The sequence below is a fragment of the Pempheris klunzingeri genome, chromosome 9, assembly GCF_042242105.1.
Source record: "Pempheris klunzingeri isolate RE-2024b chromosome 9, fPemKlu1.hap1, whole genome shotgun sequence".
Classification (NCBI taxonomy): domain Eukaryota; kingdom Metazoa; phylum Chordata; class Actinopteri; order Acropomatiformes; family Pempheridae; genus Pempheris; species Pempheris klunzingeri.
The window spans coordinates 7,183,503-7,211,255 of record NC_092020.1 but is presented as its reverse complement, the minus strand read 5'-3'; the positions used below and the strand labels follow the sequence as shown (position 1 = coordinate 7,211,255).

Genomic DNA, 27,753 nt, shown 5'->3' with positions numbered 1-27,753 from the left:
TTGCTAAAGAGGCTGGCTGTTCACAGAGCTCTGTGTCCAAGCACATTAATAGAGAGGCGAAGGGAAGGAAAAGATGTGGTAGAAAAAAAGTGTACAAGCAATAGGGATAACCGCACCCTGGAGAGGATTGTGAAACAAAACCCATTCAAAAATGTGGGGGAGATTCACAAAGAGTGGACTGCAGCTGGAGTCAGTGCTTCAAGAACCACCACGCACAGACGTATGCAAGACATGGACTTTCAGTTGTCGCATTCCTTGTGTCAAGCCATTCTTGAACAAGAGACAGTGTCACAAGCGTCTCGCCTGGGCTAAAGACAAAAAGGACTGGACTGCTGCTGAGTGGTCCAAAGTTATGTTCTCTGATGAAAGTAAATTTTGCATGTCCTTTGGAAAACAAGGTCCCAGAGTCTGGAGGAAGAGAGGAGAGGCACAGAATCCACGTTGCTTGAGGTCGAGTGTAAAGTTTCCACAGTCAGTGATGGTTTGGGGTGCCATGTCATCTGCTGGTGTTGGTCCACTGTGTTTTCTTAGGTCCAAGGTCAACGCAGCTGTCTACCAGGAAGTTTTAGAGCACTTCATGCTTCCTGCTGCTGACCAACTTTATGGAGATGCAGATTTCATTTTCCAGCAGGACTTGGCACCTGCACACAGTGCCAAAGCTACCAGTACCTGGTTTAAGGACCATGGTATCCCTGTTCTTAATTGGCCAGCAAGCTCGCCTGACCTTAACCCCATAGAAAATCTATGCGGTATTATGAAGAGGAAAATGCGATACGCCAGACCCAACAATGCAGAAGAGCTGAAGGCCACTATCAGAGCAACCTGGGCTCTCATAACACCTGAGCAGTGCCAAAGACTGATCGACTCCATGCCACGCTGCATTGCTGCAGTAATTCAGGCCAAAGGAGCCCCAACTAAGTATTAAGTGCTGTACATGCTCATACTTTTCATGTTCATACCTTTCAGTTGGCCAACATTTCTAGAAATCTTTTTTTTGTATCAGTCTTAAGTAATATTTTAATTTTCTGAGATACTAAATTTGGGTTTTTCATCAGTTGTCAGTTATAATCATCAAAATTAAAAGAAATAAATACTTGAAATATATCAGTCTGTGTGTAATGAATGAATATAAGATACAAATTTCACTTTTTGAATGGAATTACTGAAATAAATCAACTTTTTCATGATATTCTAATTATATGACCAGCACCTGTATACTACAGAGGGCGAAATGGTTCATAATGCTTTACTTAAGATACTATACTTAGACCAAATTTAAACAATATTCAGTAAAAGCAATGAAGTTATGATTTTATTTTCGGTTTTAATTTAGTTTCTTAGTCCAGTGCATCGAAACAATAATATACATTCCAAATATTAGGACAAAACTTGACTTGGCCTTGTGAATTCCAAATATACAAATTAGAGTAACAATAAACGCGCACTAAAACTGAAATGGCTTCTGATTAACCAAAGGACACACACAGCTCTTTTAATGATTTTTAATTACATTTTTTACAAAACAAATGTGAGATGACAGTAAAAACACCTATAGCAAGGCCATAGTCAAACATAAACATTCAAGATTCAGTTCAGGTTGTATTGTTTCACCCTCCTATATTATAATAATTTAAGCAAACTGATTCAAATCTCTTCCTTTCTTTGTCTCCCTTTGTGTAAAAGCTCCTTAGGGTTCCTTGAAAGACGCTATAAAATTTTTATTTTTTAAATTATTACTACTGTCATAAATAAATAACATCAGCATGTCCTGGTTGCTCTTTAGTACCTGAATTCCTTGTGTACGGCTGGCTTGTTTAGACGGCTTTTAAAATGGCTCACTCGGCTGGTTCCCTGATTCCTAATTGGACCCATGTTTATTCATTAAAAGATTTAAGGATCCAACAGAAACAATCCTACTATCCATTGTGGATTTCTACTTCCTATTAAACAAACTAAAGAAACACACATTTGACAAAAAATCTCTTCAAAGACCCTGAAATGTTGGTGTGAGAGGCTGTTTGGGTTACAGAATAATCAATATGGCTTCTAATCCAAACTTCACCATCACTGGACCTGTTTCAGTTGCCTGAGTGCTCCCTCTTCATCCTTAAAGTTAAACGGTGTGTGCATATGTGTGTGTGCATGTGTGCATAGTTCTAGACACTGAAGTCCTGAGATATCTCCACTGAGCTGCACTTTGATATTTCCCTTCAAAAAGCCCCTGATGTCATAAAATCGCTGATTAGAATCAACACATGTTCACAGTATTTGTACTGTACAGAGTATAGGCAAAACTACTTTGACACATTTGTCTTAAGCATAACATTTTCTCTGGACCCTCAGAGGTTTTATATTCTGTGCTATGGATCCTACAGATAATTGATTTTGTTCTAAATGCTTTGAATCAAGTTCTGTTAAAAGTTACATCACCTCCTGTTTTCTAGTGTTACTGTTTGGGAGGTTTCAACAGGCTGACCATCCTTTTGGTGTGAGAAGACCTCTTCATTCGCTTCCCTTTGTGCTTCAGCTTGTGCTCCCCTCTCTGCCACCTCCCTTTCTCTTCATCTAAAACAGACCTCTTGCATCTGCTCTTCCAGTTTGCTCTCCTCCTCCACTTCTACATTTTGATCCCAGCGTACAGCTCGTCTATCTGGGATCTGAAGTACTGTCGCATTTCGTTCCTCTTGGCCTTCAGCGTCGGAGTGAGCAGGCCGCTCTCGATTGAGAACAGCTCTGGGTGGATATAGATGGCCTTCACCTAGACGACACACACACACACACACACACACACGTGTCGGCAGGTTGTGTGACAGAGAGGATGATAACGTTTCACGTCTAGGAAAACACACATCTACACAGATACAGTATCTGGTGTATGGGAGAAGATATTTCAAATCATAACTGAATTATTATAAGCGAGTGTTTTACCTGCTCAAAGGACTTGAGGCCTCCTTCCTTGCCCAGCCGCACCATGTCCTCCAAGATGGCTGCTTTGACATCCTGTACGGACAGAAAAGTGGCTCAGAATAGAGATGTCACAAAGTCTGTCAATTCACATTCATAGTGAATGTAATGTAAAATGTGTACATGCTTGGTTAGGAATTACTACTGCGTATGAATAGACTGGTTGGTTAACTTCTTTATGCTAAATAGGAAGAGGGTTACAGTGTGGGCACAGGAAACAGTAAGTACGTCTGAATCCAGAATTAAAAAGTAGTACCGCTCGGCCACATAGCTCCTGGTAGCTGCCCTCCAGTCCCAGGGTCCTCTTGGTCCAGCCAGACAGGAAGTCAGGGTCAGGGACCACCACTGCAACCAGGCACGCCTGGAGATACACACAAGTTAAAGGCATTTTTAGAATGAGTGAAGTGCTGTATTGTAAAGTGTAGTTAGGACTTTGAGGGACCGTGAAGTTTCTCAGTAACTTTGTCAGTCTGGCGTTTTGCTCCACCTGAATTTCCTCCACCTACCTGCAGACTGTCTCCATGCACAAAGACCTGAGCTGCAGCATCGCTCCTCGTGTAGACATTCTCTATCTTTTCAGGAGCGATGTACTCCCCCTGCGCCAGCTTAAAGATGTGCTTCTTCCTGTCCACGATCTTCAGCGTGCCATTCTGTGAACACACGTGCACACGGAGTCAATACCTACAGGCTGACCGACACACACGACTTTAACAATCTGGCTGCATGTAATGAGCTTATTAAATGTGTGTGAAGTTGCGATTAGCTTAAACCTACTGGAAGCCATTTCCCAATATCTCCAGTGTGAAGCCATCCATCTGCATCAATAGTCTCCAAAGTCTTCTCCGGGTCATTCAGGTAGCCCTGGAACACGTTAGGACCCTTCACACACACCTGGAAACCAACACACATGCTAAGTTATGAACGATGCACACTATAAAAGAGTTGTTTCTTTCACAATGTCTGCTTGTCTTCATGCTTCACCTCTCCCTCTCCCTTTACAGCCAGGTAGTTCATCTCAGGAACATCCACCAGTTTAATGGAGTTACAAGGCAGAGGAGCTCCAACGTGACCTGGTTACACAAAGTCAAGTTTAGTTCTTGTAAAGCTGAGCAATCAGTCAGTTCATCACTTTAACAAGGCTACATGCTGGAAAAAAATTTCAAAGTCCAGGCAAGCAGATTTCCTATTTATTACCTGCTTTCAGGTCTCCGGGCACGGTCAAGGTGCATCCAGCAGTGCACTCTGTTTGTCCATAGCCTTCGTAGAACTAAGAGAGGAACAGCTATGCTCATTATCATTAATATCATTACTGCTTCTACAAAACACAGAATTATGTAATGACTGGGAACAGTGTAGATAAGATGATTACAGATCAAATGGCAGCATTTCAACCAATTACCTACTGTTGGTGGTAGAAAGGCACTGGGCAAACTGGGAAACAAGGGCTGAAGTCAGCTTGAGTGTGCTTGCGTTACCTGACAGCCTATTGCAGCTCTGAGGAAGGTGAGGACTGTGGGAGAGATGGGGGCAGCTCCTGTTAACATCAGACGCACGCGACCTCCGAGGCTGGCCTGCAGAGGGCAGCACGCTGCATTAGTACCTCCAGCTCAGTCAGCTCCAAGCCTGACTAAGTGTGTAAATAATGGTTACGCACCAGTCCACTACATAATCTGCCACATAAGCAAAAATTATTTGAGAGGAAGATGCATGTGTAAAAAACAATGGGTTTCCATTTAAGGCTTAATTTATTGAGCTGCTGTGAGAAACTGATGTGTGGCCAAAAACACGAGCTGTTTTCAAAAACTAGAGACACAGACATCCACTTTCTGTTTCGGCACATACAGAGCACAAACGTCTGCACACTAACTCATCTGCTCCTGCTGTTGTTGCCTCTTGACAAGATACCAGCCTGATATCTGATAGCAGCTACTTGCTAGCGTTAGCTGCCCAGCTGGCAGAGACAGATTGAACGGAGTAGAATCCGCACGCTGTTCAGTCGACTCCCAGCGCGTCACCTCTCATTACATGAGATGACAGCTTGTCAACAAACACCAAGACACACCGCAGATCAGTGTGCAGAGACGTTTTCAGTCTGTTCCAGTGTAAATGTGACGGTGCATGTCGTGCATAAACAAAACATTGTTGATAAGTTAAGTGCATAATTCAGTAAAACTTCTAGAGAAAACCATTCCCAGACAGAGCACACAACAACTGTGATGCAGAGGAAGTTCTAACTGTGCTGGCTCAGTGTACCTGGACCTTCCGGAAGATCAGTCGATCCCAGATGCTGTCTCTCCTCACGATGCCTTTCATCATCTCAGACTCCTTCCTCCTGTAGGCAAATCCCAGCAGCCAACGCTTCAAAGAGGTGTTGGCCTGCCCAAAGATCTACAGAGGCAGGAAAACACACACACACACACACACACACACACACATGCACACAAAGGGTCACCACATTAATTAAGTGACAGTATCATTATCGTCCTTAATGTTTATGCTGCACTTATACAGAATGGGGGTTAGGTGGCACTGATATCTTGAACATTCACCCGCTCTAAAGTGATCGAGGAAGCGGAGCACAGAGAAGTCCCGTGTTCTGTGATATAAAATGATTTTATCAACTGACTCTGGTGGCTTTGAAGAAAGAGAGGATAACTAAGCGCTGTCTGTCAGCAATGTAAAGCAGTAAGAATATTCTACATGTAGCAAACTCTTAAACTAATATTGATGTCTTTAGATGGACCTTTTTTTTTTGGGCGGCAAAAATATGTTTTTCTGCTGATACTGTCCAAAGCGCTACATTGCGGAGCGTCTTGCCTGCTCCTCCGAACCACCTACCTTGTCATACATTCGGTTGAGGAGTCGGGGTACCACAGGGAACACAGTAGGTTTCAGTGTGCTCAGGTCATCCGACAGCAGACGAATATCTCCCTGGAAAAAGCCAATCCTGGCTCCATGCACTATCATCACTCCCTGTCAGCAGTGTCAGATGAGTGCAGAAGGGAAAAGGTAACAGGTCACCATAATGGCTTAGTGTGTAATGGAAGAGCGGCTGACGCACAGGGTTTGTGGGGATGTGGATCTGTCTTTAACAGAGGGTTGCTATGGGAACTAAGGGAACATACAGTACCTGCACTACTCTCTCAAACATATGAGCCAAGGGTAGGAAGGAGATATGGACGTCCCTGGGTGACAACGGACAGCACACCTAAAACATGTGCATACACACACAGTACAAACACACAGACAGGGACCATGGACACACACCGACGGACAGGACCCAGACAGACAGACAGACAGGGAAACACACAGACAGGAAGGAAAAACAGTCAGTGTTCACATGTGTACCTCCACCACCCTCTCAAACATGTGGGCCAGAGGCAGAAAAGACAGCATGGCATCCTCTGAGGTGGTCTGAGCAGAAGACTGGAGAGAGGAGCAAAGAGTTCACCACAATCCCTCGCTCTTCAAACAATTACGGACACAGTTTTATCATCACTTCCTCCTCTTAAAACAACATCTGGATCCTAAATCAGCAGAGGGACTGAAGCTTCAAGACGACACGCTGAACACCTCTTCTTTCGTCATTCTCTCTGTTCCATCATCCATTACGTTTCATTCTGAATTTTCACATTCATATTTTCAAAAAACAATCAATCTAAATCACAGTGAAGTTGCTCTCATCCCCTCCGTCTTCTACTTACTAACTGGGGAGGAGGTAGAGGAGGAAAGGAAGAGAAAGGGAAAGGAAGGGACACTAGAAAACGAGAGGAGGAGGTAAAGAAGAAAAGTAAGAGGTAGAGAAGGAGAGGAGGAAAGGAGCATGTAGATAAGGAAATCTAACTCCTTTTATTTAGATCCTTCCATTACAGAGGCTGGAGATGCTCTAGATGTTGTGTCACCTCTGTTATTTTGATGAAGGCTGAGCAGTTGGACACAATATTCCCATGTGTCAACATGGCTCCCTTTGGGTTTCCTGGAAGAACAAACACACACACACACACACACATTTAGATTTAAAGTATAGATGCTAATAGAAATTATATTACGTGCAATTCACTGTGCGTGGGTGTCACCTGTTGTTCCGCTAGTGAAGCAGATGACAGCCATGTCCTCGGGACGTGGGGGCTGGAGGGATGGGGGTGACAATAGTAAAACAGGTCAGGTCACAACATTATTGTCCTTTTGACAGCGTAGGACATAATATAACAAGCCAGTGTTCACTCACCACTGGTTGGTGATGGTTGGCCTTCCCGATAGCCTGCGCAGCAAGAAAAGCAGGTTAATGAATTCATTATGGACGGGATGAAGTGGCAGAGAACAACAAGAAAACTGCCATGACGACAACACAGCAAGAAAACTAGAACTAAAAAGCACAACAAAGCAATGAAACAAAAGACGAAAGACTGAGGAAGGACAACAATATTTCCAAACTAAAAACCCAAGAATGAAAGAAACATGCGCTGAGCATATGTCAAAAAGGCAAAGAAGAGATGAAAGAATGAAAGGAAGACAGAGGTGGAGACAAAAGCCTGCTGACCTCCATCTCGTGCAGGCTGAGGATGTGGATTCCGGCCTGTTGCCCCCGGCTGACCAGGTCGGCACTGGGGGTCTCCATTAGAACGATGGTTTTCACAGTGTGTTCTCTGTCCTTCACACAGTCCAGTACCAGGTTGACTTTATCCACCACGTCACACACGATGGTCGAGACGGCAGCTGCACAAACACATGCAAGGCAGGTCACGTGCAGCTCTTCACACACAAAAACACCGGAATATAAGGAATATAATATATGGATGTGTGTGTGTTTATGCTGTTGCTGCTGTGGTTTACCTTTGTCTATAACGTAGATGATGGCTTCTGTTCCCAGCGTGTCGTACAGAGGCACCGACACCAGAGAATAGGTGTAACATGCCAGCTCAGTGATGGTCCACTACACACACAATGACGTATTGGGATAATCCATTTATTTGTTTACAATAGCAGATAAAGCACTGGTAGACTGGGTATCCTGGATACCTTCTGATGAGGTATTATGAACTGTGCTATGATGTAGTAGTAAAGTAGGACCTACGTTTCCCATAATACAGATGGGATTAGATATTAATATGATAGAGGTAAAGGGTACGTGTCTGTCTGTACCTCAGGTCTGTTCTGAGAGAAGATGCCGATGTGGGAATCAGTGGCCTTGGAGTGGCCTTTGTGAAGAAATGCTGAACCCAGGTTCTCTGTTCGCTCCATTACCTAACACACACACACACACACACACACACACACACACACACACACACACACACACACACACACACACACACACACACACAATTTAATAAGATAACAATAGGATTTTTTTAAATCTTGTTATGTCTTAGGTTTTTGATTATTATTGGTTGTTTGTTTTTATTGCACAGGGGGAAATCTGTTTTTGAAAGGTGCTATATAAATAAAAGTTATTATTATAGTGACACTAGTAATTAGAACCAAGTCTTAAAAGAGCATGGAATAAAAAATGTTTTTGATGCATCAAAGGAAGAGTTATGTTATCTTTTAATCCTTTAATGCACCTCAATGGCAGTTTTCACGTGAAAACAGAAAGAAATTTAACCTTGATGACACCATCTGAGCTTTTTTTCTGGTCAGACTTGACAGAGCTCACTTGACAAGCTGGAGGCTGTACTGGTTTTATAAGGTGACTCGTACCTCTCTGTAGGACATCCATTCGTAGGGCTGTTTTGGTTTCCTGGAGCCCAGACAGGGACCATTATCTACAGGACGAAAGGAGAGCAAAAATAGGAAAGAAACTGAAAAACAAAGACAGTTCAGCCTCTATCTCAATGCGCTTTCTCATGAGATACAGTGTTCATACCCGTGTACCTTCCCACCCTGTATACTCTGCTGCTGACAAACAAGAAATCTGTTTCTGGAAAAGCACACATATGGCTCTGGGCAGCAGTAAAACTACAATGTTTACACCGTAACCAGTTAAGGCTGCTGACTCAAAACACTGAGGTTTATAGTGTTCAGTGAAGACGAGCTAAAAAAGACACGGCTCAGTAACTTAAAGAAAACTACATTAAGTAAAAAGAATCAACAGCTCCCTGAGCCAGATGTGCTGCAGTGTTTGTAGAGGCACGTGTGTGCTTTGTGGGGCAGGAACTCAACAACTAAACATCCATACACTCAAAGTCATACAGTAGAAATGTATTTGTGACTTACTTGAGACTCTGGCCCCTCTGAGGAAGAACTCATACATGGTTTTGGCATCATCGTAATAATGTGTCAGGTGACCATCGCTGTTCAGTAGAACTGATCGACGGGCCAGCTCTCCGCCCTGATGAAAGAAACAAATGAGGGTTATGAATCCTTCTGTAAGACCAACATTGGCTCTTCTTGACTGTTGCTTGGGTATCTAATTTACATACAGTGACAGCTGAGAAATAGTGCTGATGACTTTTTTTCCAGCTTTAGCGGGCTATGTGTGTTTGTAACCAATATGAAATCTGGTTGGTTTGTTTGTGTTATTGAGTGATCCAACACAACATTTGTGTACAAGACATTAACGCAAACGCACTAATCAATGGAGCCAGCAGAAGACAAGCAACCCCTGTGTTTCTGTGAGGTAAAATCACTGTCAGTCAGTGTCAAAAACAAGGATGTGCTCTGATCGGGCATGTTGCATCCATTGCAGCCCGTTTTGCAGATGCTGCCTGAGGTCATCCACTGGACCAAATCAAAACACTTTTTATACCTACTAGTCATTTCAAAATATGTAAACATAAGGCTCTGGTTACCCTTTAATTCAGTGTTTTACTTATTTAGGGTTGACGCGACATATTTTCCGTGTCTGTGTGTGTGTGTGTGTGCAGCAGGTGGCGGAACTCCGCCGTGCGCGATGCAGAGAGCAGCGAATTGTAAACGCGCGACCATGTAGAGATGTAGATGTAGAAATGACATGCTGTCGTGTAAATAAGATAAAGAACATAAAGTTATTTAGTTTGTTTGGTATTGGTATTGTATCACCTCGTTTGTAGCAGTTTGCTGGGGGCCTTTGTGTGTTCAGAGTGGCAAGAACTTAAGACTGCCTCTTTGACCTGTCACCGATGAAGGTTGGACTGTACACTCCACACTTTTTTCAGAGGCCCACCAAGAGCCCACCTGCTGAGGTCAGGGCCTGCATGCGTTGCTAAATCGAGCAACAAATGCCTCCAGTGAAGGACAGCTTCAAGGAAGGACAGCAGATGTGCCCTGTTATTTTGGTAAAAGACAGTAATATCATAGGAATGATCATTTATGGGGCAGGCCATGAATCACAAGAGCTATGCTGCTTTCGTTCTGGTTACAGGCCTGATGTTTAGCCTTGTGTAGATTAATAGGTGAGTGCTGCTTTTGTGTTTACGTTTTTTAAACCTGCAACCCACTTACACATGCGACCCTGGCAGACTGACATTGCCCTTAAACTTACCGGAACCTCAACTGACTGCATGTGGAGGTCGCAGATTGGCGGGAGGGCTTTAGGTCGCGTTGCAAGGTAGTAGGTTGTTGCAGCAGCCATTGCCCCCATGCTGACTAACACGGGGGTGGAGACACTCCTGATGTAGTGACTGACATCGTCCAGGTCTGGCAACCTCAGTTTCTGAAAGAACTCCTGGCTCAGCATGGTGCCGCTGGTCAGCTGGGCGGAGGGGGAGCGTGGGTTTGTGGGTAGTGTGCCTGTTTGCACTAGCAGAGAGTGCTCGGTGTGCTGGGTGCAGAGTGTGTGCAGGAGGGATGCTGGCCAGGAGGGGACCTGGAGAGACAGAGAGAAGACGGGTCATTCCTTTGGTTACTTCTTAAAAAGTATTTCTAATCCAGAATTTTTAGAGGTTTGCCAATTTTAATCACCAAACACATCCCTCATTTTGTGTTTGTTTGCATTGTGATGGGTTAAATCTTAACTCATTACTCAATTGTGAGCTTAAGTTATAAAGTGTATGTCCACTCAGATATGAGCTAGTAATCTGTCACACCTTGGTTAATAGCATTTCCAAATGAAAATGGAACCAACACCCCAATTATTTTTCAGAAGGAAATATTAACCAGATTTACTTAAGTTTTTAGTTTAGCCTATTGCTAGCAGCATGCTACACATAGCACTAAACAGAGAGTACAGCTTCTTAAGATCTCAACATCATTACGCTGATGATGTTATTCTTAGATTTTGTTTACATTGCACTCTACTTGCACGGTGACTTATGCACAACAACTTGCCATTTTACCTCTACAATCTTTAATATTCATGGCTAAATATGCAACAATCAAAGTTCAAGTTTGGAATAAACACATCCTCGGGTATTATCATAACGGTATAACAGTTTAAGTCAAACATTCCGCTAAAGTGCTTCATCAGGGCCGTGTCACTATGGTTCGACACATGCATTCATTGTGTACAGAGTAAGAAACTTTTTTTTTTTTTTTTAGGTTGGAGTGTAACTTCTCACACCATGGCACTTACATGTTAATAGTCTGGACCGTCTGAGTCTGTGGTTTGACATGAAATACTTCACATGTTTTTGGCAGGTGGAAGGAGCCTGTTGTTGCCTGGTGCAATGCAACAGACTCTCAGGGTGACACAACATAGAAGTTTATGTTCACAGGGGCCCATTAGCTTTTAGAGTGCTGAATGCTTTGTCAAAACACAGTGCAACAGAACTCTCTGCGTACCCACATGTTCATTCACTGTGGCGTATACATATATATAAAATAGTATAAATTCATCGCTCACACAAGGTCAACCACCAGCAAAACTGTGTTTCTGCAGCCTCCTCAGAAGCAAAACTGAATGTGAAGAGTTCAGGCACTTTTTATTTCTGCTATTACTGTAGAATAATAGCAGGAGAACACGTTCGGCGCTTGGCTCGTATTGCACTATAATTAGATCATGCACACTATGTTTTACAGATTCCCTCTGGACAATTTTAGCAGGTGTGTCAGGTTGCCATGGTGTGTCTGTGTTTGCAGGTGAGTAAGGTTCTCAGTGTTGGAACACACCCACACCCACCCACCCACACAGACACACAAGGTGACTTGAAGAGCTGTTTAAGTATAAACAGATTAGAAACACAGTCTGGGGTCTTTCAGTGGGAACGCGGTGACGGGTCAGCATAAAACAAAGACCGTGGGCCCGGATTCCAAGTTAAGCAAACACACTGAGGGTCAACAGTGATGATCACATCAATGACTGACAGTCATTGATTCGACGTCACATTTTAGGGGATAAAATCAACCAGTGTTCCATTACTGAGCAGATATGACTGAAAAAAAAAGGAGCACTAGTCTGTTACCATCCCTAGTTGGAATAAATATTCACTCACAGTCTCTGTGTGCAGCAAAAATGGAAAGTGTTCTTCAAAAGACATCATTTTTGTGCTTTAGTCTTGTTTTTCTAAGAGTTACACAACAATTAATGCAACATCTGACTTCTACATTTTTGCATTCAACGGCATCCACTGTGGCCACAAGTGACCAAGTGACAACAAGTAGAGACACGTGTCGTTGGTGAACGTTACAAGGCTATTAAGTTACCATGCTTGAGCCACCAGAGGCTACTGGTCACACCAGACCAAGCAGGGCTGTGTTTTGTGCTTATGAATTAAACTTCACAATATGAAGACTGTAATTACTCCTTTCACTTTTCTCTTATTGTGCTTTTTGCGATCATAGAACAGCTCGACTTCCCTTCACATACTCCTCCCGAATTTCTAATCTTCTTTCAGCGAGTAAAAAAAAAAACCCTACAGTCGCTGAGGTACATGAAAGGATCACTGCAAGTTTACCATAAATGCGTTTGACACTACTAACAAAGAACAGGGCCAGCCTCTGAGCTGGAAAAACCTGTACCCAGACTAGGTCTGGTATCTATAGTCTGCAATAAAAGCACACACAATCAACAAGATGACACCTCCAGAGCTGTTTCTATATGCCAGTGTACTTATCTACTCCTGCTGGACTGCTTCCCCACTCACCTGGAACAACAAGCGGTCAGGTGAAACACTGGCTTTGCTTTTTCAGCTTTAAATCCAATGACAGCAACCCTGCGAAGGCTGCAGCTACCGCCACACTCTGCCGTAGCGGGGAGGATTTACTGATATACCACAGGCACTAAACACTTCCATGGATTCTGTTACAAGGTGATATGTAACCTCAATGTAATCTACCAATCAAAGGTCAGAGTCGCTCCAAGGAGGGCTTAGATTGGCCGGCGGTGGCAAGACGGTCGGTCTGACTGGCTCAGAGACTGAATGTAAACAGCCAGTGAGATTGTAAAAGCTGGGAGCCAAGTCTCTGTGATTTGATTATTTTTCTAATTGTATCAAAACCACACATCTGCATTATGTCTCACACATCTGCGTCACGTGTCTTACTATAGATTTCTCCTTAGAGATTAATAGAAATGCTAACAAACACCATCAGGGTTCAAGCGGTTGCTCACTTCCCCTCACCTTTCCCCCAGTGACCTGTGATCTCTGCATGCTCAGCTGAGATGATGAGACAGAGTGAGATAAAGGCCGATCAAAGAAAAAAAGGTGCAAGATACAGACGAAGCTGTAGTGAGTGTGGCACATGCTTGTAATGTGTATAAAAATACACATTACAATTTCCTAAATCCTAAAGTAGCATCCCTTATTTTGAATCATATATCTGGAAGTAGTTTTTTTTAACACTACACTGAAGTGCACGTGGTGAGAAGGACATCTGCCGCTATCAGGCTGAAGGCGTCTAGTGATCATACCTTTAATATTTCAGTTAATATTCTGCCATCATGGCACACATTCTTAAACAAATGTGTTCAATGAAGCGAAATGCAACAAACCTTAGGTAGGGTGGTACCGCGTGGGAATACTGGTTTGTCTCTGGGACTCAAGGAAAAAGGTGTGTGTGATCTTACGTGAAGCACTTAAGGGTTTTCTTTTGTGCAGTAATAGTTAAGTACTTTAATATATTTGCATTATATTTGTATATTTGGACAATGTTCTGAATAACCTTTAAGCCAATGTCAATATTCATTGAGCGCATTGATATTACTTTATCTCTGTGTACTGTTTGCCAATGATGAACTCTGAACTATTAATCCAACAACAAACATACGTATTGGTGAAATGTAACTAAGCACATTTACTCAAGTACATTACTTAAGTACATTTCTCAGATCCTTGTACTTTGCTTGAATATTTCTATTTTATGCTACTTGACAATTCTACCGCACAACATTTCAGAGAGAAATCTTGTGTGTTTTACTCAACTACATTTATCTAACAGCTGTAGTAACTGGCAGCTTTCCAGATTAGGATTTCACAATAAAAGCATAAATTTAGGAAATGCAATGCTTTGTCAAACTGGCTCCCTGACTTTTTGGCTTGGGGACAGGAATAAACAACCAAAGCTTAAAAGCAGTCAAACCTGGCTCCGCCTAGGGTATCCCCAACATTAAACCACTGTACATGCAGTGATGCATTTATATTAAAATCTAGTGATGTAGCAGATTATATGCTAGTATATCAATTATGGACACTGGTAGATGCTACTTAGAGTACACTTTGCAGTTAATACTTTTGCTCCATTCGGATTATGAAAGCAGGTTTTCTACATTAATGCACTGACTCTTTTACTTAAGTCAAGGATCTTAATCATTCATCCATGAATGACACCACATGATCATGACCACATGTAAAAAAAAAAAATTTTTGTATGCCTGCTGTTGTTGAGAAGCACATGGCTACTCCACCTACTAGCCTGGGGCCACCAGAAACAGAAACAGAAACAGAAGGGGGGTTATGGTTGTACTATGGAGGAGACACACTCGTTAAAAGGGGGGTGGGTGGGGTGGGTGCATACCAAGGAGCCAATGAAAGTCCGATGGGTTCATGGATATCAGCCAATCAGAGACAAGTCACCTTTCACCTCAAAACCTGCAGTGTGCCGCTGATCTGCACACCCAGGCTCTAGATCCTCACAGTCATCCCTCACGGCCAGAGCCTGTCCACCTGGCCGAGTGACTCTGTTCCTACAGAATAGTACCATTATCTTATCCGAGTTACTGCACTGATGCACACAACACACACACACACCAGCCTGCCAGCAGAAGTCTGCTAGTTCATCTGCATCTCACTAACTCTAGACTTTAAACTACACCGACCTCAGTGCTGCATGTAACTCCACTGGACTTTGACACTCTTGCATTAGAGTAACTCTTGGAGCACACTTAACCTCCTGACAGCAGGCACCGGCCATAAAAGTCACTGACGGAGAAGGACATGGTGACTTTCTTCACCCCGAGCAGCACTTTAGCCCTCCATCAGTTCACCGTCCGCTATTAGCTAATAACGCGGCGGCCAAGCCATGGTCTCATTAATGCTAACGCCGAAGTTACTAAATGCGGAGGGCAATACAACAAAGAAAAGTTGTTTCAGTCATGCCTGTTTGACTGTTTTTCCACTAAGAAAGTACCATAGCACATCTTTAAATAGAGTTCGCCCGGACCTTTCTGCCAAGCCTGCATGAAATTCTTCACGTTACGTTACATTTGTACACTTTTGATAAGCTCGTGGTACAACAACTACACGGAGTATTCCGTGGTTCAGTGTTAATAAAGCAACAGTAACAGACTTGAGTGAAGAGCCCCCACCTGTTAGCGGCAGATGTCCCCGGCTTCTCCCTTCTCACCACGCGCACCTCAGTGTAGTGTTAAAAAAAAACTACTTCCGGATATATATTTCAAAATAAGATCCCGGCTAGTTAGATAACTTTCTTGGGAATAAGTGGTGCTACTGATAAACAGTAAAACAGTTTTAGTGCATACAATATTTCATTGGGGTGATTTTGAAGTAAACTAAAATACGACTGTAGTCTTCCGTGATTGTCTTTTGATGGTGTAACGATTTTGGGATGTTTTTACACTTGATTTTGAAGGCAAATTGTCTCATTTCCGGTCATAATATAGCTGGTAGAGTACAGGGCACTGAAAGAGGAGGTGGTACCATATTGTGAAAGCATTGACTTTGCACTATTTCAAACTGGTCAAACATTCATAGCTTCATTATGAACTTCAGAAATCACTTCATGTATGACTGTACGACAAAATGCAACTTTTGTTGTAAAATCAGTACATCGCCAGTGGCCACAATAGTCATCTGATCGGCATGCAAGTCTGGTCAGTGTGGTTGGTGCTCGCACAAAGTGGAGTATGAACGGTTTCCTCAGTCTCTGGGTCAGGGGGTTTGCTGACTAGTAAATGTTAAAATCTAACCTGGAGTGTCCCGGGCTGTGTGTGATACATTACACTGATACTTGAGCTACTTGTGGCACGTTTCACACAGAATAAAAGTTACTAAATAAACGGACTAATGCATGTTTTCACCATTTGCTAAGTTATGAAGCAGCCACAAACCCTGGGCACTGATGTAAATTGTTGATTTCAGATTCTGTAATAATATATTCATTAATTAGTTTCCCTCATATGTACATTTTAACAACAATAATAATAATAATAAGATCCCAAACAATACATCAAGACTGATAATTCATCTCATGCATCCATCTCCTTCTGTTGGTCACAGACAAGACCAGTGTCCATGTTAAAACAAGACACGCGGTCTGTGAAACTCAAACTGTGTAAAATTCACAACTGAATATTTTAATGAAAAGACAAGAATCATCCATCTCCCACGTCATAACAGCCACTGGAAGAACAATGTCACAACAACTAAAATTCAGCACAAAAGAAATGAGCCATTAATACATGGGCAAAAGTAGTCACACAAGTGTGTGTGTGTGTGTGTGCGTGTAGTTGAAATCTTAACTACATTACAAACAATGACTGACACATTAAAACAAACCGAAATAAATAAATAACACATTTCATTTCTGCACTAATTTTTCACAGGCCGGCCATTTCAGAAGACTGCTTATTAAACAAGAAACTACTAAAAAAGTATGTTTCTAATCTACAGTGGAATGATCAGATGTGCAGATAAATATTGTGGTACGTCACAATACTCTATAGGTAACATAGAACTTCCATCTTGTACCATTTAACACCAAACTGAAAAGAAATTAACTTTTTGAAGCCTGCTTCAGAAAATGTTCTTGAAAACATCTTAGACGGACGTCGACTGACCCACTTTGGTCAATTTGACATAATTCTGTAACTTAAAATTCACATCCAGTTATATCCCAGTGGTAACACAAAGAAACAATATGTTGAACTTCTTTAACTCGATTTGAAAGAGGACAAAATGTCCTCGCAATTAGAGGAAGAGTAGGTTTGGTTCAGTTTAATCTGCTGACTAAGGATGTTTCAATGCTGCTATTTTAACTCGCGGCACAACTAGAACTACCAACTGGAGCAGAGCTGAATTCAGAAGCGGGTGATCCATCTTTGTATTAATACCAGCTGGTTCTGCTTAGGGTTCAGAATAATAGATTTAAAACCACCTGTAATACAGTGAAGGTGAAATGCATGTCTGCAATGCTGGTCTGGAATAAAATCATAAAAATTACATTAATGCTACAACGTTCAGTTGAAAACTTTTAGTTTGGCGAGCATTAGCATGCGTCATCGGCTGGTTTATAAGTCCAGGGGACAGATGAATGACGTTGCTGCTATGTAGCCGTTTGTTTTTGAACAGAAAAACTTTGAAACTCAAATACGGAAAGACGTGTAAAGCCCAGAGGGTAACCAGAGTGACTTTCTTTTTGTGTCCTTTGCCCTTCAAGAAGCACTTTGTGACAAATGTGACATATATTATAGTATATTTCTTTCAGTCTTTGTGCCAAGTGGTTCTCTCACCTCTTTTTCTTTTCTTCCTTTCTGCTCACATATTTGGACATCCTTTGGTCTTGCCCCTGCTCTTATATACAGCGTTTAATTTGTTCTTTAAAAGCACTTTGCAACTTGAAAAAGGGGGAGGGGGGGGGCTGCACAGTCAGTAAAGTGTTGGGGGGTCAGCTGGTGCAGAAGGAGCAGTGGATCCCACCCGTCAGGTCGGTGATGGCTCCCTCTCGGACTAGGCTCTGCAGGAGTTCTGTCTCTTTGTCCACATTGTGAGAGGTCTGCTGCAGCATGGCGCTCATGGGCAGATGGTCGTAGTAGTGCAATGGCGCCCCCACCTGGGAGAGGTTGTAGCCAAAGCCTGCCAGGCTGACCTCGTCACACAGCAGACTGGCTAAACTCAGGGCGGAGACGCCGATGGTGGGCACATTCTGCAGAAAAAAAGACAAAGACTTAAAAGTGTTATTTATGGGAAAAAAAACATGAATGTTATCATTTTTAATTAGATGTTATTTTACCATTCTGGACTCTGGACACCAAAACCATGAGTAACAGTCTTATTTTCTATAATGTTATTTGTTGTTTCTTGTGCTTTTATTGCATTATAGCATTCAAGAGGTAAACCGCTTTTTGTACTTATAGCTATAACCCATCCATCCATTATCTATACCGCTTATCCGTCAGGGTCGCAGGGGAGCTGGAGCCAATCCCAGCTGACTTCGGGCGAGAGGCAGGGTACACCCATTGCAATAACCACCCTGAACAACATGAAATAAGACACTGAACAGTACATATATTTGGCATGTATTGGCTGCTGTTTGCTTTTAACATTTCACTTGTCATATGTGTGTGTGATATATGTTGTTTTTTATTGTTAGAGCCTTGTCAAAGGAGAATTTCTGTCACCATCTGGGGCAGACAATAAAGTCTATCGATCTATCTATCTATAGACAAACATTCACACCCACACCCACGGGCAATTAAGTTACCAATTAACCTGGCTTGCATGTTTTTTGGATTGTGGGAGGAAGCCAGAATACCCGGAGAAAACCCACGCTAGCATGGGGAGAACATGCAAACTCCACACAGAAAGATTCCAGGTTCAAACCGGGATTCAAACCTGGAACCTTCTTGCTGTGAGGCAACAGTGCTGACTACAGCGCCACCATGCTATAACCACTTACATTATATATCTTCAATTTTATATTTTTAGTCAGTCTTGATCCGTAACGATGATAATTTAATTTACTCTGTGATTATTATTATTATTATTATTTTTAAATAAATACTTTTAACTAAGTAATTTCGAATGGCATATTTTTGGCAGTTTAGATTATGAGGGACATTTTAGAAAAAGGTACAGACACACAACAATGTACAGAGGACACGGTAAATATGGGCTTGCTAAGTAAAGATACACACTCGTGCCTAATGAGCACAGTGCTAAACCCCCAGAGACAACAAATCAAACACGAGAGACATGAGGATTACCTTAATGTCATTGTTCTCATCGATTAGCTGTTCCCCTGAGCTCAGTATGAATACACATACTGTGAAGCAGGAAAGGGACCATTTACTGATATGAGATCATAATTGTAAAGGGGGACGACAGGTGGTTATGCTGGTTTGATCACTGACACTAACACTAGCCAACAGCAAACACAGGGGGAGCGTCTCCTGCACAACATGTGATAGGAAACTGACATTTGTCACAGTGGAAGGATGAGAAAGTACGGTTTTATCTGCAGAGACAGACAAGTCAACCAGGATGTTGTCTAAAGTGTCTGAAATTGTTGAAACATTTTAAAACACGCATTAAGAACCACAGGGTTCATTATGTCTCTGTGGTCATTTAAGACAAATTCAAATGATTTCAATTTAACTTAAATAAATAAATTCAGTTTAAATAATGGCTCTTTAACACATCCAAATAAACAGATGCATACTGATGGTGGTAAGTCGGCAAATCATTATTAGTATAAATGGTGTATTTCCATTAAGAACAGAAGTTCAAGGTTCATTTTATTCGTCCATGAAAACATGGAGGTGAAAGGAGTGGTGAGAAACATGAGCAGCATTTAATAACATTACACAGTGTGCGTTGTGTTGATTCAGTGGTCTAGCTCACATAAAAAGAGACACTTAGAGGGATCTAATCCCTGGGATAGGACGTGTCTATTACCTGGTCCCGGCCCCACAGGCGTGATTTGGGTGGAGGGTATTTCAGCAGGTCCAGTGCAGTCTCTCTGATGACTTGAGGGTTTAGAAGTCGGATCCTGTGGGGCTCAAGGGGGATTTGATCTGGGACCTTCTGCCAGAAGAAGAGCCAGTCCCACAGAGGCTGCAACACAAGGCACAGACGTGTCTGTCGTCTCTCGTTTTAAACAGATTACACAAGTCTGTCTTTATCAAGATTAGCGGTTAGCTTTTGACTCTTAATCACACAGACACTAATCTGTGGCGGCATCGAGATAAAGAAGGGGACAGGAAGAAGGGGCCGACTTGAAAGATCTAGAAATCAAAGTTGGTCCTCATCCCGCTTACTACACAGCTTCGTGATGAAGAAATCAACAAGTGGACATGGAATACTGACTTAAAAACAATTTCATTGATTTAAAAATGATTGCTTCTGCTATCAGAAGACTTCAAATTTCTATTTGATTTCTTTGGACTAAATTTCTATTCTCGAAAATCTTTATTTGATGAAATTAACTCCTTTGAATTTTTGATCTCTGATTTATCATCAGTAATCTTAACTCTTCAATTTGTTTTGTTTCTGAGAAATATTTTGACTGTTTTCTACTGACAATGTGTAAGCACATCGACGTTCCTCTTTTGGATTTAAGAAAACTCAAAATGCTCCAAACTATTATTGTTTTGCCTCATTATTTTTTTATGAACACACACACACACACACACACACACACACACACACACACACACCACTCACCACAGTGAGCTTGTTGACCATAGCAGAGATCCAGCTGATGTCTACACCTTTATACACCACAGCTACAAACAGAGTGTGCAGGTCAGTGTCGACCCAGCGGAGAGGTGTGCCCTCTGGGTAACTCATCCTGATGCTCGTTCGATTTCCCACGTCAACACTGAACTCTCCCAAAGGGCCGCTGTTTAATCTGAGGGAGGGATGCACAGAGCGTCACTGACTCACTGATGTCTAATGTTAATGTTAATAGTTAATGTTAATGATTGCTATGAGTGCTATGGCGGAGTTTTCTTTTAGCTCAGCATGTCAAACTACATCTGGCATCAGTGTTACAAATGAAATTGCTATGAACCATTGGTCTTAATACAGCCATATGATGGCATTTGTGTTGCTAACCTGATGATGGTGTCAAAGCGGTCGATCAGTGGGCCCAGCTCCAGGCCTCTGAGTATGCCTCCGTTTCCCATGACCACACAGCGGCGACATTTATCTGAGTTGTTCCCCAGCTGGGCCACGGAGTCAAAGTCTGGCAACTTTAAAGGAAAATTCACAGATAGATTATCATCAGGTTTACGCTCCGAGAAGGACTGTACTTAAAGGAGCACATTGTATCTTTGTTTCATTTTTCCCCCAGAGGAAAGCCATGCAAATTCATGACATCTGCTTTACTGGGCTGCACAATGTAGAAATAAAGTGTGAGCTGTATTTTTATTTCAACTTTTAAGTTCTCATTTAAAGTAGCTTCAAATACGTCAGTGTCAGTGTGTCATACTTTTGCAACCCTTTTGCCTAAAGTCGCCCCAAAATCCATCAAGTTTTGGACAGCTGTAAAACATATGAATCACATCACCCAGGTTGAAAATAGCAAACCAAATCCATATCATTTTATTGAGTCTTAGTGCAGCCTATTAAATTCTTTTCGATTGGATTGAATCATCTCTCAGTTATCATCGTCATCATCTGTTTTATCACAGTTTCGACTGGGCATAAAGAAACCTGACTGGAAATGGAAAAAAGCTGCAAGGGTGAGCCAAGTTTCACCTTCTTATGACTTGTTCCTTTTTGACTGGGGTGAGTGCACTAGTATTTGTGGCAGGAAATAGTTTTGACTTGTGCAATGGCATAAGTGTACATGTACCGTATGCAGGGCAACATCTTAGCAGGATGTAGGATTTGGTTACAGATCTAGATTATGAAACATATTTGGTAACTGCAACCAAGTTTTCATTCTCTCTGCCTGTGCAGTTGCTGTGTCTGCTTCAACATGGTGTTCATGTTTGCTGCTCGCGAGAGGCTCTAAAATGCCGGCCTTTGGAATTAATGCAAAAACTATCACTATCGTGCAGGATTTACAATGACAGCATAGCATAGACTGAGTTTCGCTCAGCATCGCCAAATCTGAACGACTTCCAGCGATCGAGCTGGTGGCCACAGCAGCAAAACACACTGAGGAACAGCTTCTGAGGTACATCTCCTCCATCACCATCTCACCAATCTGTCTCTTCCTCTCCAGCGTTCTCTGAGGGATGACGGAAGTGTGATTAAGTTTACGGTTACATAACCTCCTCGCATCAGTGCACGCCAGACAGGTGACTGATGCCTACAACTCCGGTGATATGGAGGAGTACAGGAGGTCTAGGTACACACTCCGGAGAGCTATTAGCAGTACAAAAAGACATGACAGGGACAAATGGGGTCTAACTACTGGGGCTCTAACACCAGAAACATGTGGGTGGACCAAGAACCGTCACAGACTACAAAAGGAAAACCAGCTGTGCTGAGATAATGTTAGAATTTCTCACAGATGAACTGAGCAACTCCTCCCCTGAGGAGGTACAGAAGGCCCAGCAGGGCTCTCAAGGTGTGTGTTGATCGACTGGCAGATGTCCTCACAGGACACATTTCTTCAGTGTTTAACCTGTTTATTTAATGTTGACATGTTTACATACATATGTGTCTATGCGTGTCCTTGATTCTCTTTTGCCCAACTTTCATTTTCCTTGTGTGGTTTTCTTTGAGTGTTGTTGAGCAGAGAAAGAGAACAAGAAATTCATTTTCAAGGACTGCCTCACTGTCATTTTTGTGCATGTGACAACAGATGTCATAATCAACTTGAAACCTGAAATGGAACTAAGTTTGCACTGTAAACAAAGTCTTCCCGTGTGTTTGAAAGGTTCCCATAGCCTGCAAGAAAAAAAGCCTGGAAAACAGGTTTTCGGACGCCAGGCTGGTACCTGGGAGACAGATCATAAGATATCACAAAGAAAACACACTGACAGCTTCTACATATCTACTAGTGCATTATGACAGCTGCACCTACTGTTACGGTGTACCGCTACTGTATTTGCATGCCATATGTGGCAGTTGTTACAGTTTTGGCATTTCCATTTGTCACAAAGCCAAGAACATAGAAGAGGGCTGCACTGGGAGTGAGACCTATTGGGTACCGCCGGCCAAAAGCAAATCTTCACAGGAACGGATGGTTTGAAGTTTGTGGGAGCAGGCTGTCAAAAAATAAGATGCACGATTTTCGCCAGATGAAAACTGTAGAATTTGTTCCGTTATATGCGAGTCGGTGATCAGCACTGTCTGGAAACAACTGCTGGCTTATTAAGAATAAACACCAGCACCAACCAATCAGACATTAAACAAGTCCTCTTACATGACTGAGCTTGAACACGTTTGCTGGTGTTGCCATGGATTCACATACATGGTATGGTGTTTCATCAACCCTAACCCTAAAACAGGACATCATCATTTATTCATCACCAACAAATGCCAAATCAAAGGTCACAGGTTTAAAGTCTGCTGTGGGCAGGGGCGGGCGGTGTGGAACACACACAATGGTCAGAAATCCTCCAGGAGCAGGATTTAAATAACAGTCCCATATGGGTCTTTAACACAAGGTGCCATTACTTGAATATGGGCACACTATATATAATTATCAAATACTCACTAAATTAGATAGAAATATTAGAATTAGAAAGAGTAAGAAGTTGCATTCACCTGCTTCAGCAGGTCCTCCACTTTGCCCTGAAGGCCTCTGAACCCAAAAGGCGGGGGATACAGGAAGAGGTCACCAGGAAACGGGATGTCTCTCCACAGGAAGGGCTGGGTCACGTGACTGGAAGCAGGAAGTCGAGCTAACAGGCTCTGCCTGGTGCTGCCGGGCCGACACTGACCCTCCAGAACTCTGTGCACGTGCTCATGTACCTGCTGTAAGTCAAACAGAGGCTATGAAAATAAGACGCAAGCTGCGACGCAACAGTGCCAAGGAGTTTCAATAGAGTCAACAAAACCTCCCTTCTCAGTTCCATGTCCTCACAAACAGCTGTATGAGAGCTTTGACAAAACAAATATAAAAAAATATATTGACATCACATAGAAAAAAGTAAAAATAAAAATAAGATAACAAAAGTATCAAAAAAGCCAGACTGGTCACTCATTTGCTCCAATTAATAAATCAATATTTTATCTCCTCTCACAAAATTAGCTGTAGCTATTGAATGAAAGTGATATCGTACCAGCAGCAACAAGAACAAGATGTTATTCCATAAAATATGTCCATCTGAAACGACACAGTAACCTTTTTTGCAGTCAGAAATTGTGTTATTGTTCATTAAACCTTCAGTATTTGTTCTGCATGTTTTGAGATACATGAGATACATTTTTTTTAGCTTTTTTATGCTTGCAGTATATATCCCTTGTGGATGTTTGCTCAGTTGCTCGTTATGTATAAATGTCAAATATTATATGGGCCCTATAGCTTAATGCTTTGGAATTGCTAGAGCTTGACAAATAAAGCTTGTACACTCATTGCGATGGTGACGGTTCATGTGGTCAGGTCTAGCCCCAGCTGAATCCTAGAGTCTGGTTTTCCTGTTGGTCTTTGTATTACTAAATGTATCCGTATCTGGGTCAGAATGGTTTTACTCCACCGCAGACAATCTGGATCACAGCTCAACTTAACTCTCACTTCTGCTTGTTGACACAGTGTGTCCTGAACACTTGGCTCTACATTAGTCTCACCTTTTTGTGTGCGTGGTTAACGCGCCAGTCGAGAGGTTTGCTCGGCGTTGTCTCAATCAGTGGTAGAGAGACCGTCACCAAACCCAGCAAACCTAAAACCACACACAGGACCAGCACCCACCTGGAGACACACACACACACACACACACACACACACACACACACACACACACACACACACACACACACGGTGGGAGATGGAGAGAAGGTTACAGTACAGAGGTTACTGTTGGAGTATGAAACATTGCGCTTAAATCAGAATCAGAATTCCTTTAATAATCCCCAGGGGGAAATTGCTTTTTGTTACAAACAGCTCCAAAAGAATGAGAATAAACTTCAAACACAGAAGTAAAAAATATAAATATATAAAAGTATGTATTAAAAATTATTACAAATTATTACACAGAGGTAAATTATTGCACCAGGTGAGTCCAGAGTCTTATAATAACAATTCATTTACTGCATGAGAAACATTCAAGAATTGGGGAAGGAAACTAGGCGAGTTATATTTGTAACACTAACATAAGCTCACTCACATATCCTCTGAACACACCAACCCTTGCAAAATTCACTCCTGCCAAATGATGTCTCACAATCCAAGCCTGGTTTATCTCTGGTGCTCCGGGACATTTCTCTGTGGGCCACCATTGTGTCAATATGTGATCACTGGGAAGAGATCGTTGCCAACATCTATTCTTTTATTGTCCTTTATGGCAGGTTAAGGTGGCTTTTTAATTAGAATGGTGCTTGCCCCGTGAGAGCCACTGCACTTCTGTGAGTTTGGACTGTGACTGGAGTTCCACTGCAACTGGCCTCAAATAATGAGGCCACAATAACATTCACAGCCTTGAATTATTGTGGGGTTGTGTCCATTCTGCACTACTCTGAAACATGCTGCCGTCGCCTTGCTAACCGCACCTCAAACACAATCCTTTTGCAGACAGCATTACATCAGCCAATCTGCAGATTGCAAGTGGTTAAAGCCTGAGAAGGGAGGTCTGACTACTAACTAAACTGTAACAGGGGCACTTTCAGATTCTACCACACAGCACCAAAATCTGGTGAGTTAAGATAAGAATCGAACCTCGCACAGTTTTAGGAAGTGAAAGAGAAAAAACAGCGTTTGCATGTCTGTCTTGTGCACAGTTTACTGCAAAATAAAGGTGGACTGGTTTAGAAACTGACTGCATATTCAACACAGCTGCAGATTTTCAGTCCAGGAAAGAACTGCTGATAAGTCGACGAGAGCAGAACAAAAGATTGTGTCTTCGTCACCTCAAAAACAAATATAAACAAATTATATGATGCCTTTTAATTTGTATCAAAGGTAAAAGCTATTTTTAAGTAAATGAAAGCCACCTGCACTGATGACAAAGTGGACACTTATTTGAATGTCACCTGTATGCTCCCCAGCGTTTTAGAAGCCTCATGATATTGTAATTCACGGTGGAATCTGGGACCCCCTCAGATTTTTCTGCTGAAGCCCGAAGCCTCCTGGCTCTCAGGGGCCGAGTCCTGCACACAAGGGAACAGTTTGAGTCTATTAGCCACATTAGTGAGCAGTGCAAGATGGGACACTAGAACACTTGATGTAATGCTTATGTAAGGGATAATGTCCTGCATCTGCCTCTTATAACGCGGTTTCATACTTAAGAAATCAATCATTTGCCATAAAATATTGATTCAAAAATTAAGTTATTGCTTCTGCTATCAGAGGGCCGTCCGTAGCAACGGTCTGTTATGCATATCAACTGTCTGCTATCCAGAAATAACAGACCAAATGTCATAACTGGCCGATCACCAGATGCCATGTGATTACTGCACATTTCGTACATAAAGGGATATCTATGGGCACATGAACAAAAAAAGCACAATCACTTTGCACAATGTAGAATACTGTGTTCCAAGTTTTTACTTGTGAAAAGCGCACAGGTATAAGTAGCAGTGAAATAAAGTATCAGAAGTAAATATTACATGACTGAGCCATGATTACTATTACTGATGCATCAGCAGCAGCCCTCCCTGGTCCAGGTGGAGCTCACTGTGGCTACTTTAGATGTAGTTCAGTGTAAACTATGGCCGCGTGTAAAATCCTAATCTTTAATGCAGTAACTCCTGCTGTAGGGAAGCAAATGTCCGCCCTGAGACGGAGTGGACTAGAAGTGAAAAGCAGCCTGAAATATGAACACTCATGTACCGTTACCAGAGTAAAGCCTCTGTAATACCAAGTTTATCACCAGTGGGGTCAGGAAACTAGCTTTCACTGACGTCTCTGCCAGGGACACCACAGTAACTCACTCCTGCACCCCCTTATACTTAAAGGCAGCCCGTTTATCAGAACATTCGCTTTCCAGGTGTTACTACAGAAAGCTTAGCTAACGCTGTCCCGGCGGATTAATGACGTTACATTTACAGACGACGCATTTCAGCATCCTGCGCATTTATCACCGCCTGGCACATGAAGGATACAACGTCTCTGCTCCGTATTTCATAATGGAGCTTGTGAATATGAAGGAACCGGGGGTCTGCTGCTGCTGCTGCTGCCGCCGTTACCGAGCCAGACCGGCCCACAGCGGAGCAGTAGGTGTCGTTAAACGTTAACAGAAAAGCCCACGAAGGGTAAAATAGCAGCTCCAGTTGGTTTTTGCCATTAAACGCTGGTGACCCGGGGGGTTGGGGGGGGGGACCGTTAGCTGCTGAACCAAACGCCAGGCTACGTTAACTGCCATTCCCACCCAATTCTGTGCTTTAAACTACTCTATTGTATCATGTATTGACTTAAAAAAAGGGGGGGAAAACACTTACCCTTGTGTGAACGCCACGGTTTGGACATGACAGCTCCTGCCGACAGGATAAGCGGTCAGATGTGTCCCTCACTGTTTCAGTCTTCTGACAATACCCAGCCTACCAACAACCGGAAGTTAATCGCGGCCACTTCCGGTCTTTCAGAATAAGAGTGACGTAAGAGCACATTCTGTACGCTTGTTTTCATTAGGGGACAAGAAAA

The 27,753-nt window shown here is 42.5% G+C and overlaps 2 protein-coding genes across 3 annotated transcripts; both read right to left on the bottom strand.

The window, feature by feature from the left end:
- Window positions 1-1,488: 1,488 nt before the first annotated feature.
- Window positions 1,489-15,669, bottom strand: LOC139207731 (long-chain-fatty-acid--CoA ligase 1-like). Of its 2 annotated transcripts, none has more exons than XM_070837484.1 (21): window positions 15,626-15,669; window positions 10,427-10,636; window positions 9,181-9,295; window positions 8,665-8,729; window positions 8,107-8,208; window positions 7,798-7,897; window positions 7,505-7,680; window positions 7,193-7,225; window positions 7,041-7,092; window positions 6,867-6,940; window positions 6,095-6,172; window positions 5,803-5,937; window positions 5,218-5,352; window positions 4,440-4,535; window positions 4,159-4,231; window positions 3,946-4,034; window positions 3,739-3,855; window positions 3,471-3,614; window positions 3,221-3,325; window positions 2,929-3,000; window positions 1,489-2,758 (listed from the first exon to the last, which is right to left on the bottom strand). In XM_070837484.1, exons 2-21 carry the CDS (start codon window positions 10,619-10,621, stop codon window positions 2,618-2,620), a joined length of 2,097 nt encoding a protein of 698 aa, XP_070693585.1. In that variant the 5' UTR covers window positions 10,622-10,636; window positions 15,626-15,669; the 3' UTR covers window positions 1,489-2,617. The 2 variants fall into 2 exon arrangements, with proteins under 2 accessions (XP_070693585.1, XP_070693586.1); XM_070837485.1 differs by lacking the exon at window positions 15,626-15,669 and adding an exon at window positions 12,966-13,069.
- Window positions 15,670-16,617: 948 nt separating this feature from the next.
- Window positions 16,618-27,631, bottom strand: st3gal5 (ST3 beta-galactoside alpha-2,3-sialyltransferase 5). Its single transcript, XM_070837483.1, has 8 exons — window positions 27,552-27,631; window positions 26,145-26,261; window positions 24,747-24,867; window positions 23,724-23,933; window positions 21,114-21,250; window positions 20,721-20,907; window positions 19,953-20,111; window positions 16,618-18,201 (listed from the first exon to the last, which is right to left on the bottom strand). The coding sequence occupies exons 2-8, from the start codon at window positions 26,174-26,176 to the stop codon at window positions 17,944-17,946; spliced, it is 1,104 nt and encodes a 367-aa protein (XP_070693584.1). The 5' UTR covers window positions 26,177-26,261; window positions 27,552-27,631; the 3' UTR covers window positions 16,618-17,943.
- Window positions 27,632-27,753: the final 122 nt, after the last annotated feature.